Source organism: Papaver somniferum, chromosome 8, assembly GCF_003573695.1.
Source record: "Papaver somniferum cultivar HN1 chromosome 8, ASM357369v1, whole genome shotgun sequence".
NCBI lineage: Eukaryota > Viridiplantae > Streptophyta > Magnoliopsida > Ranunculales > Papaveraceae > Papaver > Papaver somniferum.
In genome coordinates this window covers 58,969,604-58,982,855 of record NC_039365.1, presented here as the reverse complement: position 1 = coordinate 58,982,855, position 13,252 = coordinate 58,969,604, and the positions used below count along the sequence as shown (strand labels likewise).

Genomic DNA, 13,252 nt, shown 5'->3' with positions numbered 1-13,252 from the left:
GGAAGTAGATTGTGAAGTCACAGAGGTTTAGATGTATGTTGAGTTTCAGGGAAGCGGTATTGTAATGGTGATTCACAGTTGGTGTTGAAATGAGTAGTGGATTGGTTGTGAATGAGTTAGGAAATGTATGAGTTGTTTATTGGTGGTAGTGATGTTGTCAGTCTCAGGACATGGAAGAAGTATATGATGTGTAATAGTGAAATTGAGTTGTTGATATGGGTTGCAGATGTAGTAATCTGAGTTAATGAGGGAATCTGATGGTGTTTATATTACAGGGGAGGAGATGTGTTTTAGTAGTGATTGTGTTGAACTGAACTCGGGTTGTATGAGATGTTATATGACTGAAGTTTTAGAAATAGAGTTAGATGAATGTGTTGAGATGATCTAAGTAATGCTTAAAGCTGCAATTGCAGGTAATCTTAGTTGAGTGTTGTATTTGATTTATGAAGTTTGTTTAAGATAAATGTATTGTTTTTTTTTGAGTTATAGTTAAGAGTTGTGTTGCACAATGATTGTGTCTTGGTGTTCTTTGGCCTGAGCAATGGCTCTGACCTGTGCAAGGGTTAGGCATTGTGCCTTTAAGCCTAGTTAGGTATCTGAGTCAATCCTGTGCTGACTCAGTGATCCCGATTTGTTACCTGAGTTGACTCAATGGTTCTTGAGCGATCCGATTACCCAGGACTTGACCAGACCTTGGACGTTAACTGTTAATCGACGTTGTTGACTGTTAGAGACCATTAGTTGACCTTAGTGGACCAGGCCTTGTGTAATGGGCTTGTTTAGTGGACTTGGGTTTATGTTTAGTGTTTTTATTTAGATGTGTTGGACCCTCATGGTCTGATTTAACCTTTGGTTCCTTCTACAAAGTTGTATATATTCTTAAGACTATTCAACTGGGCTTATAACTATTAGATAGACTTGTATAACTCTTGTGTGAGCCATTTTGGTTAGGTTCTTAGACTTCTTGTGTGATTAACAATTAGTCTTTATTAACAACGACCGATTCAAAGGATGAACCAGTGGATCGTTGATCTCGAGGTAGGCATGGCTTGTCATCAAAAGAGGTGGGAATATTTTAACTCTTTTGAAACCATTGTTATTTTCTTTTACAAAATTTTATGTTTATCAACTCATACATTGTCTGTCGTGTATTTCATGCTTTATATAAACTGCATTATGATAATTATGTCGATTCTTTGAATCTTTCCATGAAATGGAAAGGACTTGTATGTCATTATGAATTGTTATGGGAAATGAGAATTTCCACATGTGGTATATAGGGTACGCTCCTTCACATTTATATCTACATGAATTCAGCTTTTATGCTTATATCGGTCGACAATTTGCGAGTTCGGGATTGTCGACATCCATATGTACGATTAGGTGTGGATTTGCGAGGTCGGAATTGCACAACCATATTATACATTGTTTGACGAAGGAGTTTTTCCATATACATATTTGTGCATTCCAGTGACTTAGTCACTGATGTTTGGAAAAACATTGATCGTTTTCCAAATCTTGCTCATGATTTCTTTAAAGTTAAATGTTATTCCTACTGGGCACTCTGTGCTCACCCTTTTCCACTTTCAGTTTCAAAAACAGATCAGAGTTGCACATCGAAAGCTTCGAGGAGTTGATTCCGTTAATTAGTTAAATATTGCTATGTTTATTATGTTGTAAATTTTATTTGTAAATCAAATGACTATTGTATATGTATCATTTGAAAGGAGTTATTGTATACATATATTTCTGAGCGGGGTTAGTTTTGGGTAAAGTTTTGTAGCAGATTTCTTAATTGAATGTTTAAGTAAATGATTTAGATTCATAATGCCTCTTTATTTAGTTTAATCTGTTGGTTTAGTTAGCTGCTAGCTTAGGGGGCGCTACAGGTACGCTACGGTAGCCGAGTAAAATTTGGTCGAATACATATTATACCCCCGCCCCATCCAAACTCACATTAAATGTTCGCCTCTCATCAGGTTCACATTATACCTTCGCCCCATTTTACACTTGCTTTTGATTCAAACGTAAGTATAATGTTCTCCCTACCATCATACAGATTTTATACTTACGCCCCGCTATAAACGGACATTATACTTGCGCTCGGTATCAGGCACACTTTTAATGTCCGCTCGACTAAATTTGGTTTTGGTCCGGATTCCTGACCAAATATAGTATGATATTTGATTTTAGTCTGGTTTTTAATCTTTAATCCGTTCGACTGCGTATGGTTTCTGGACCAAAATTTTGGTTTTAGCCGTCCATTGTGGATGTTCTAAGGTTGCAAAGTGTCGCCAAGAATGTAGAGTTAAATCAATCTCAATCTTAGCATTGCATATGCGACTCTCGCACATGGAAGCCAATAACATGATGCAGTTTTGTTCATTCTGTCTACGGGTTTTCTACGTTTGGTTCAACAGGCCTTTTCCATACCGACACAATAGAAGCTCAATCAAGCAATTTCAAAATCGTGACAACTGACACCCAACCTTATTGTGGGATCGATTTTCAGTGAATTTCCATCAGCGTCACCAGCCACCAATGATCTTCAATCGGGATGATGCTACGTTGACCGGGAGAATGTACCGTGCATTCTCCCACGTCTCACAACAAAAAGAAACCCCATGGACCCCACCAGGAGCTAACAGAGGGGCCAGGTGTTTTCTTGTGAGACGCGAGAGAATGCACGGACATTCTCCAGTCAATGTATCATTATTGCTTCAATCGAGTAGCATAATCAGGTACCAATGACACGGTTTTTCAAATATCCGTATCTTGGAGTGAACAAGATTTTCTACCTGAGCAAAATGAACAAAAATTCTAAGCAATCCACTCCCAAAATTTTATGAGGGACTGCCGTGTTCGGGATGCGTACTACCAACTCCCTAGCTAAAATAGTTTGGGGCGGAAATATTGTTTTCAGACATAGCCAAAACAAATAGATCTGAATTCAGTTTTCGTTGGTCAAAATAACTATACTCTACCAGTCTACCTTTTTCTGTTCCTCTTTCTTTTATACTTCATTCATTCATTCACTCACATAGTCCCCAGACAATTCCTTTACTAGGTTCTACTTCTCCTCTGATCTCTTAGATACTTAAAGTCTAATCTTCAATATACACTAACCAAATCTCAGTCTTATTGAGTTTTCATCACATTTCTTACAGTTGACTTTATTGAGTTTCAACTGAAAACAGAACAAACCACTTTTGATTTCCGTTTATACAATTTCTTCCAAGTTTGAGACACCCATTTCAGAAAATGCTATGGTAGTTGAGATTTTCTGCTATTTTAATGAGGCATTTGCATCAACTATGAGAGACCCATAGTTGATTTGATGGTAAATTAAGTTCTTTCAGAAAGTTGAAATGATGGAGGAAGAAGAGAGCCCTATAGTTAAGGGTAAGGCTCAGGAAGAGTGCCTTGCGGTAAATGGTAAAGTATATGAAGAGACGGAACCTAAAAAGGGGTTATGTGGTTTACTTTCAGAGCCTAGAGATTGGTTTAGAATGATTGCCAAAGACACACATTGGAGTTTTGTATTCGGAGTTGTTGTTGTTTATGGAATCAGTCAGGGTTTAGGTGGTGGTATTGGTAAAGTGGCTTCAGACTATTACTGGAAAGATGTTCAGAAAGTTGAACCATCTGAATCACAAATTTATTCTGGAATTACTTCCGTTCCTTGGATGGTCAAGCCTCTTTGGGGTCTTCTAACTGATGTTATTCCCATTTTCGGGTACCGAAGACGGCCTTATTTCATAATAGCCGGTACGATATTCATAGCCCACAATTTTGTTTATAGTCTGTTTCATTATAGCTGGTAATTCGTATTAAGATGTTACACAAGACTGTCTAAAACTTTCTTGAGTATGTAAACCATTAGATTTTTTTTTTATGTTTGGTTATAAATAGCTTTGGTTTGGAGCAAGGATAGTGCAAACATCCCTAAAACTTAGTAAGGGGTTTAAAGCTTAAACTAGATATGCAAGGGGTTGATTTCTTGCGATTACTTTGAACCAGTTGAACATCAGACACAGTTTTAGTAGAGATATGTGGAGATACTCATTTTTGAACTAGGTTTCTAAAACATCGTCTGAGATGGGTCAGGTTTCAACTGCTGCCAAGTTAAATTTTAATTTTCTGACCATTTCAGATGGCGATGTTGTCCAATAGCTAGTTATAGCAGATGGCGGTGTTGTCAATAGCTAGTTATAGCAGATGGCGGTGTTGTCAATAGCTAGTTATAGCAATTGAGGATGGCTCTAATTAAGGTTTCTGTCTGATGATAAATCTAGTTCTTATCTGATGTGTCTGTTCTTGGTGGTACTAGTTTTTATATCTGACTATGCAGGTTTCTGTACTGCAAAAAATAAAAAGGATGGATAAAAATTAGTAAATTGTTAATAGAATGCAGAAGTGTATTTCATCATATAAATGCTCTTGTTGTTTGTTTTTTTATTTGAGATTTGCTAGTCCTTTGGGATGATATTCTGATAAGGGTGAAAAGCTGGAAGTCATTCCATATAGTATGACCGCTGCTACTAAGATTATGCACTTTCATCTGTTAAAGGCTTAAAGCAAATTTGGCAACCCCTAACCTGGAATCTTTTAGTTCCACAAATTTTTGAACGAGTATATAACATAACGTGCAATAGTTTGTGTTGGATTGAAGTTGGTACATGAGATTGAGTTTCTCCTCTTATGAAGAAGACACATTAATAGTGTCAGGGCTCACCCTTATTTAAGCTTTCGAACGATAAAATGGCCCCCCTGAAAAGTCTACGGCATATATTGTTGATAAGGGAAGCCATCATAGTTAGGAGGCTATCTTGGTGAATTGCTGCGATACTGTAATACATCACCCTCACGTACGCCAATTATTAGGTCTTTAAAAGAACCTCTATTCGTGCTTGGAAACTACTATTGAATTTCTGTAAACTTGTATGTTCCTACACAAAACTTAATGTCGCTGTAATAGTGATGCCCTTTGTACTCTAGCTCTAGTTGAATCTATAGGCAACGGGAGTTTGGTTGATTACTGGATCTACTGAAGTTTAGGATGCGACAAAGTACAAACTAGTAAGAAAATAAGTGTACTAGTCATCCTCAAATTCTGTTGCCCTATCATGGTGGCTTGAATGTCTTAGCATTTGTTAGGGCTTTCAAACAGTAAGTGAGCCTCAGACACTCCTCAATTGCTTGTCTTAGATATTACGAAGAAAAAAAAAATCAATATCAGGTAGCAGGATATATATAGTAGTTAGTAATTTGAGCAGTAGTAGGGTTAATTCTGTAATAGTTTGAGTCTTTTGATCCACCTGTATAAAAATGACATGTTTTTTAAGGACTGTGTGTCGGATTTTCCGATTAATTGCGTGTCTCACTACCAATGAGATACTTGGGGTGCACAATATTTACCTCGCTAGGCTTGAGAACGAATATCTTGTACTAACTTGCTAACAACCAAAAAAGAAAAAAATCATTCTTGTCACCTGAGTTCATAAGTCCACATATTCCACCTTCTATTTCGATGTTGAATTTAACGGTTTCTTTCTTAACGTTTCAGGTATCCTTGGTGTGTTCTCAATGCTCTTGGTATCACTGCACGAACAATTGCATATAGTGTTTGCGTTATTGTCTTTCACTGCTGGAAGTGCTGGTGCAGCTATAGCTGATGTGACGCTTGATGCCTGTGCGGCTCAGAACAGTATATTACATCCTTCTCTGGCGGCGGATATACAAAGCTTATGTGGACTATGCTCTTCAATAGGAGCGCTTTTGGGATTTTCAATAAGCGGCTTTCTTGTTCACCTAATAGGCCCTAAGGTTAGCTTCTCCAACTTGTGGGTTTCTCCCTAATGTTTTCAATGAGTACCTTGCCTGATAAATTGTGTTTTCATCGTAGGGTGTGTTTGGTGTGTTGTGTATCCCAGCTTCACTCGTCTTTTTGGTTGGAATGGTGCTGGATGAGCCCCACATTCCCAGTTTCTCCTACACACAGGTAATTTATCCACCACCTCCTGGAATTCTAGAAAATATTAAGATGTCAATTGTCACATACAGTATATCCAATGGGGCAATCGGAAGCTCAGTAAAAGAAGTATGGATTTTGCTATTTTTTATTTCCATGTTCTCTATGTATCCTATTTTTTAGGCTAATAATTCATGCCTCAGCAATTCAAGAAATAAGACGAACCTGCCTTTTTAAACTTTAGCAAATGCCTTCTTAATAATTCATGTTCTATATGTATATTGTACATAACATTTTCTTTTTAATTCAATCCTTTTTTCCTCAAAAAAAAAAATTGCTATTAAACTGTAGGACATTGAGATTGTGAGGAGGTCTCTTTATGTGATTCTGATTATTGATTGTTCGTGCTAAAACTAGAAAAAACAGAAAGCGAGAATTAGGTTGATCATTTTGATGTAAGATTAAATTAGCTTTCTGGTGCTTTTTGGTTGGTCAACATCATTTAATTTGTGTCCGAGAGGGTATACAAAATATATTTGAAAATATCGGGTACAGATGCAATTAAGTATAATTTTGCCAAAGTGAAGTCCAGTTTGCTTCATCATGTAAATACTTCAAATTGTATCTCAGGTTTACCGGAAACTCGTCGATGTCAATAAGTCTATGTTCACAACCTTAAGATGTGGAGCTGTATGGAGGCCATGTTTGTATATGTACTTGTCACTTGCATTAAGCTTGAATATCCATGAAGGAATGTTCTATTGGTACACAGACCCGAAAGCAGGTCCAGCCTTCTCTGAGGTACTTTTCTCTCTCTTATTGTCTTTGCTCAAAAATGTAGCAAAATATTTATACTTCTTAACTTTTAAGCGTGGCTCTGGTTCTCACACTTAATGCAGGAGAATGTTGGGTTCATTTTTTCTTTCGGCTCAGTAGGTTCCCTTCTAGGTGTATTGCTCTACCAAAAAGTTTTCAAGGACTACGAATTTCGGGGCTTACTTTTCTGGACTCAACTGCTTTATGCTTTATCCGGAATGCTAGATTTGATATTGCTTTTGCGGTTGAACTTGGCATTTGGGATCCCGGATGACTTTTTTGTTGTGATTGATGAAGGTGTTTCTCAAATGACTGGTCGCTTAAAATGGATGCCTCTTCTCATACTTAGTACGAAACTATGTCCTCCTGGTATAGAAGGTACTTTCTTTGCTTTGTTGATGTCGATTGATAATGTTGGTATTTTCACATCCACATGGGGAGGAGGATTTCTACTTCATTTCTTGAAAGTTACAAGACTGAACTTCGACAATCTCTGGTTGGCCATTTTGATCCGTAATATCATGAGATTATCTCCACTGATTCTGTTATTTTTGGTGCCTAAAAGTGATCCATCTTCGCCAGTCCTTCCTATTGAACTTTTGAAGACAAAAGAAAGTGTAAAAATGCAGGACGAAGAAAATATTGAACTTGTTTCCCTTGTTAGAAGCACCCAATAAGAGCTGGAGTAGATAATGGTGTTCATGTACTCAAAGCAGCACCTATACTTACGGAATATATTCCTCTGGGCTTTAGAATGGGAAGAGATCAATGTAACCTAGCTGGTGCTCTCTTCCACAGACAGTAAATCAAATTTTCTCTTGATCATTAAATAGTTCAAGAGTTTCATTTTTGTTTTATTTTTCACTGATTACTATCGATTGAAATACATATTCAGAAAAGAACGATAAGTGAAAATCGTTTTATTTTTCACTGATTACTATCGATTGAAATACATATTCAGAAAAGAACGATAAGTGAAAATTGCTGTTAAAATCAGATATATTGAACGAAATGTCCCTCCATCAATCTCGTAGTTTTCAATAAAAAAACGTATCCCATGCAATAAAATAAGAAGCCTAAACTTTTGGTTTTTAGAAATAGTATTCAACAAAATCCCTTAAATTATTAATTTTATCAATGATATATCTTCCATTAGTTAGTGCTAATAATTAGATTAACTAAATTAAACATGATTACGGATTAAGTTAGACTAATTTATAGTTCGTGTTTGAAAATCAAAATCAAAATTGTTAGAGGGCCTACGGTCCATGGATGTGCGGTCCATTCAGTTACCCCTTTCTATGTATATACTGTAATCTATGTAATTGTACTACTAATTTCTCTAATATGATGGTTCTTCTTCTTGTCTCTATATCTCCTTCCTTCACCCCTGATTCCCCTCAATCACGTTATCATGCACGAAAGTTACCGCAAAGCTAGATTGGGCTAATGTTGAAATCGGGAATCAAACTTCTTCTTGTCTCTATATCTCCTTCCTTCACCCCTGATTCCCCTCAATCACGTTATCATGCACGAAAGTTACCGCAGAGCTAGATTGGGCTAATGTTGAAATCGGGAATCAAATCAGCTAAGGTGGATCTAATTATTTTTCCATATATTTGTTCTTCTTCTTTTCCAATATTTATCTACGATCTTGGGATTTGATTTTTGATTGTCAAATATATATGTCACTGTGTACAGATTAATTAAATATGCCCGGGATTTGATTTTTGATCTCCAGTATATATGTCACTGTGTATAGATTAATTAAATCTGCCGTGTGATTTGATTCGTGAATAGATAGAGTTTAGATTAATTAAATCTGCCGTGCGATTTGATTTGTGAATAGATACAGTTTGTAATATTTGTGAATAGATACAGTTTATAATATCGATGCACAAATCCCTTCAAAAAAAATAAATATCGATGCACTAACAGATACAGTTTATAATATATAATGATGTGCGTCTGTTTGTTTATGCGATCATGAGTTGAATTTCAGTATATATTAATATGCGTACGTTTTTTTTTTCATATGCGATGATTGATTTGGCTTGGAATCATCTGGGTAAAGAGGAGAAGAACAGACGTTCTGGTCAAACTCGGCCGGTCCAACTCTGCCGGTTCATTACGGCTCACCTATCCTGTTCCAGTTTATGTGTCCTGTTCCAACTGTGGTGTTGGAGCGTGCGCGACGAAGTATATTCCGGTTCCGTTTTTATACATGGAGAACCAGAGTTTGAGGTATGTGATTATAACGTGGGCTTTTACATTGAGCACCTACTAGGCTTATTTATTTGTTTCTGGAATATACCTAGTTTTGTTTATTTTTGTCTTAGGACAAGTCCACAACATATAAACGGTCAATTTAAATTATTTTTATTGATCTCAATCATTAAGAATTTTGGTCTTAAAATCTATTTGTTCTCTTGAATATGATATTGGTTATAGTTGAATGGTGTATTTTGTTCAATTGGTTGTATACCAACTCAATTCAAATATATTTATTTGGGGTTTAGAAGTAGTTGAACACCGTTAATGCATACATGATTTTTTCTTCCCAAAATTCGAATGATTCGTGGAATGTAATCCATTTGCTCGACTATTAATCTGTCTGTAGTTTCAAAAGATACATTCAAATAAATCACATGTATTCCAATTTTTGTGGAAGAACTCACAAAAGATGATATGAGTCAGAAAATTTCCATTTATCTACTTCATCTATAATACTAACGAACCGGTATATGTTGAAGTATGACAACAAGAGAATTAATTATTTTTAGTAATATATGCAACCTAAAGTAAGTGGTTAACATGTGTAGTGAGATTTTTTTGGCCTATTGGGATAAAGAAATTTCTCAAATAAAGCCAAATGTAGCAAAATTGAAAATGGAAAGTACCCCGAAGTAATAAAGGTTAGACGTAATGACTCATATAAAGCATATGAAAAGGGACTTATATATCATGAGACAAAAATGTATTTTTTTCCTCAGTAGTAATGACACCAAAGTACAGGTATCTGCTGAATATGGGATGAAGCTATGATGTAATTATAGCTTCGATCATAAATGAAAGAGTTGGAAATGCAGCTGGTCATAGGTGTTGATATATATGTGTGTATCATAGTAGCAACCAATTTTCACATCAACTTTAATGGCAACAAGAACTTTGCGTAGCCAATTGACTATTTAATTGAACTAGATAAAATTTCTGCGCTTATGGAATGGAAAGTACATCATTCCCACGAGACATAAATTCTTTAAAGCACTTGGGATATATCTGGATGAAATGTAACATATATTCATTCTAAAGTAATTGAGTTGAATCCGACTTTTGTTACATAATAAGACCACGCCACTTATTAAATCTCTCAAGACTCAATGTCTAAGTTGTGTATATATTAAAGGATAATCATATCTTGTTAAGTGCAAAGGGTGTTCATGCGTGAACTATTACCTACCTTTTTGGAAACTTACAGTGAAAACGGAGTTGATTGCATCTATAAATTATTTCTAATGAATGTGGAAGGAAGCGTATTCTTAGAAAATTAATGTGTCAATCTAGTGAAATGTAAATCACTGGAACTTGAATTACTGAATCCATTTTAACCCCGACAATGAATCGATTGGGATTGATTCATAAAGACTTTGGCATAACCATAAGGCATATTGGTTGTGACACGATGTTTCGTTTTGAAAGCACTAACACGGGCATCACTTTGTTTGAGTGTACAAGACAATGAACTAGTAGAATGCGAAGTTACGATATCTATCACAACCAGTGATTTCTAAAGTTAATAGATTTGCACTACCTCTCCCCATTATGCTTTAAAGTAAGAAAGCACGTCACTCATCTTACAAAGTCTTTCTTTAGTAAAACATGATTGAGACCATCCTGTTTTACTTAGATGAAAATGAAAGATAACTCATTATTCAAAAAAATAAAGTGTTGTTAGTGAACATATACCCATGCAGAATGCGGACCATTCAAGTGATTTATGGCTCTGGTGGATGATTCGACGCGTTGAATCAGTTATTGCTCACAATAAACGATGCGTTTAATTTTTGTAAATAGTCCTAGCACATAGTACACAATGCAAAGTGCAAAGGCTCACCAACGTTGTTAATGCTAGAGAATTTACATCCAAAGGAATTGATGAATATTTCATGTTTAATAGGATCAATATAGAGCATCTTATACCCAATGGTCTGGCAGAGGCTACCATCAAAGGTTACAGATGGTGTTTAAGGCATGGTTATGCATACAAACCTATCTTAAACTTATTGGGGAATATGCAATATTAAAGCATCTTTACTTAATTCGTTTTTTAACCCAATATTAGTCAACCTTTTCTGCGTACCAGTTGGTAACTGGATTTAAGCCTGACATTCTTGTTCTTACGCATTTTTGATTGCACTATATATGTGCCATTACGACTCCACATCGTACTATGATGGGTTTTAAAAACTGTTAAGTAGTTATGTTGGAAATGAGTTCCCAACAATTATCCGCATTTTAAACCTTTTGGCAGGAGATCTCTTACCGCTAGATTTTCGGGTTATCACTTTAATGAGACAGTCTTCCCGTCATTAGGGGGAGATAAGAAAAAGTATTTTCTAAGGGAACGACAGGAATTGTCGTGGTGTGTTCCCAAATGTGTCTTATATTGATTCTTATACTCCACAAATTTAAATGTGAAGTGACAAAGAATAATCGATTTTCAGAATGTACACTGATGTCGCTAAGGTGATGAGATCACACATACCAGCTGCAAACCTACCTTCAAGGTTACAAATCCTTAATAAATGATATACACCATAGACTAAGGTGTTGCAACTACACTTGGTGGAAGTGTAGTTAAGGCCATGGCTTCACAAAGGAAGATGGAGAGACCATCAGATTCGATCAAGACTCACCTAGAAAGGAAGTAGATGAGTAAGGCACAACCTAATTTGTATCATTAATGAAATCATCTCATTTGATTATCTCTGAGTATGTCCATGAATCAATACTGGAGGACGCTTCGAAGTTTAATGATTCCAGAGAACAATGAAATTCTAAAGGATTATGAGAACACACGCGAGTCAATGGAAATATCGTGCGAGCATATTAATGATTATTTTTATATATAGTTGCTCAAGGAAATGGAGAACGATGAGATCGAACCATGCTTCTTATTGTTTAATCAGTAAATAGCATATTTGGCCTATACAATCCAGGTAGAACTTAGTTCTTTGACAAATATACGGGTATTTGATGTGGTAGTGCTAACCAACCAAGTGTAAATCCTATTGGACATACATAATTAATTTGTCACAAAGCATAATGAGAAGAAAGTAGTCTTAAAGTACAAAGAGTCACCTTGTGGCGCGAGGTTTCTCAAAAAGCCGTGTAATTGTTCTCTTGTAATGAACGTTATAGAGTTTCGCTACTTAGTTAGCTTGGTAATTTCAAAAGAACTTGAAATGCAGCATATGTATGTGGTTGTTACGTATCTCTGAAAGAATCAAGAGATATAAGATATTTATAAAAGTATTTGATAGACTTTTGTTTCCCAAATTAAGTAACTCTAAACCACAGAGTGCGTTTACAATTAGATAGAACGTTCACTTATAGATTGAAGCAATCAGGCGGAAGTGGTATACCCGTCTAAGTGGATATTTGATTTGGAGGGGATAGACAAATAAGTTATTTTTTCTTACGTATTCAAAAGAAAGTTCCTAATTTAGAATTGTAGTTATTTATGTCGACGGTACATACATGATGGGTACTCTTGAAGTAATAAGAGACCATAAAAGCTATTTAAAAATCCGAATTTGAGATGAAAAATCTTGGGAAAGCTCGACCGAATACTGAGCTTGTGGGATATTATTCCACCAGTTTGCATACGTTTAAAGTTGTCAGGCAATTTAACAAAGACATGCATCCTGATAGCACTCCCATGATTAGTCGAGGTTCAAATGTAAGGAAGCGACCATTTCGTCTAAAGGAAGATGACGAATATGTGTTGGGAGATGAAATTCCCATATCTAAGTATAATAGATGCATTGTTTTACTTAGTATAATAATGTACTCGATTAAATTTTACATCCTCAGTGAACTTGTTAGCTAGATAATAGCTCAGCGCCAACGCAACGTCATTGGAATGGTATAGCGAATGTAATCATGTACTTAAAAGTAACCATTGGCATAAATTTGTATTATCCCTACAAAGACATTAAAAGGAATGCTAATGAAAGTGCAATCCAAAAGTTGTTGATTATGAAGGAAAAATAATCTCTTCTCCAACGAAAGTAATCAGAGGGAGACATGGTAGATTATTTTCTATGTTATTACCGATATTCAGTTTCGAAAAGTACATGACTAAAGGAACTGTCTGGAACATCTCTGAAAGTAATCAGGGGGAGATGACGACATCAGGAGGAGGATTCAAGTATATGATGTCGACATAATTTACTTCGAAAT

At 35.9% G+C, this 13,252-nt stretch overlaps 1 protein-coding gene across 1 annotated transcript; it reads left to right on the top strand.

Annotated features, from left to right (window-relative positions):
• The first annotated feature begins 2,989 nt into the window (after nucleotides 1-2,989).
• Nucleotides 2,990-7,717, top strand: LOC113301336 (probable folate-biopterin transporter 2). The gene is made up of 5 exons (XM_026550102.1): nucleotides 2,990-3,768; nucleotides 5,567-5,826; nucleotides 5,906-6,001; nucleotides 6,602-6,772; nucleotides 6,871-7,717. The coding sequence occupies exons 1-5, from the start codon at nucleotides 3,369-3,371 to the stop codon at nucleotides 7,462-7,464; spliced, it is 1,521 nt and encodes a 506-aa protein (XP_026405887.1). The 5' UTR covers nucleotides 2,990-3,368; the 3' UTR covers nucleotides 7,465-7,717.
• The last annotated feature ends 5,535 nt before the right edge of the window (nucleotides 7,718-13,252 follow it).

Excerpts from the sequence above, each read along its gene's own strand:
- LOC113301336 (XM_026550102.1), top strand. The coding sequence starts at position 3,369 with ATGATGGAGGAAGAAGAGAGCCCTATAGTTAAGGGTAAGGCTCAGGAA. Across the intron at positions 5,827-5,905 it reads TTCACCTAATAGGCCCTAAG|GGTGTGTTTGGTGTGTTGTG; the intron begins GTTAGCTTCTCC and ends TTTTCATCGTAG. Across the intron at positions 6,773-6,870 it reads CAGGTCCAGCCTTCTCTGAG|GAGAATGTTGGGTTCATTTT; the intron begins GTACTTTTCTCT and ends CACTTAATGCAG.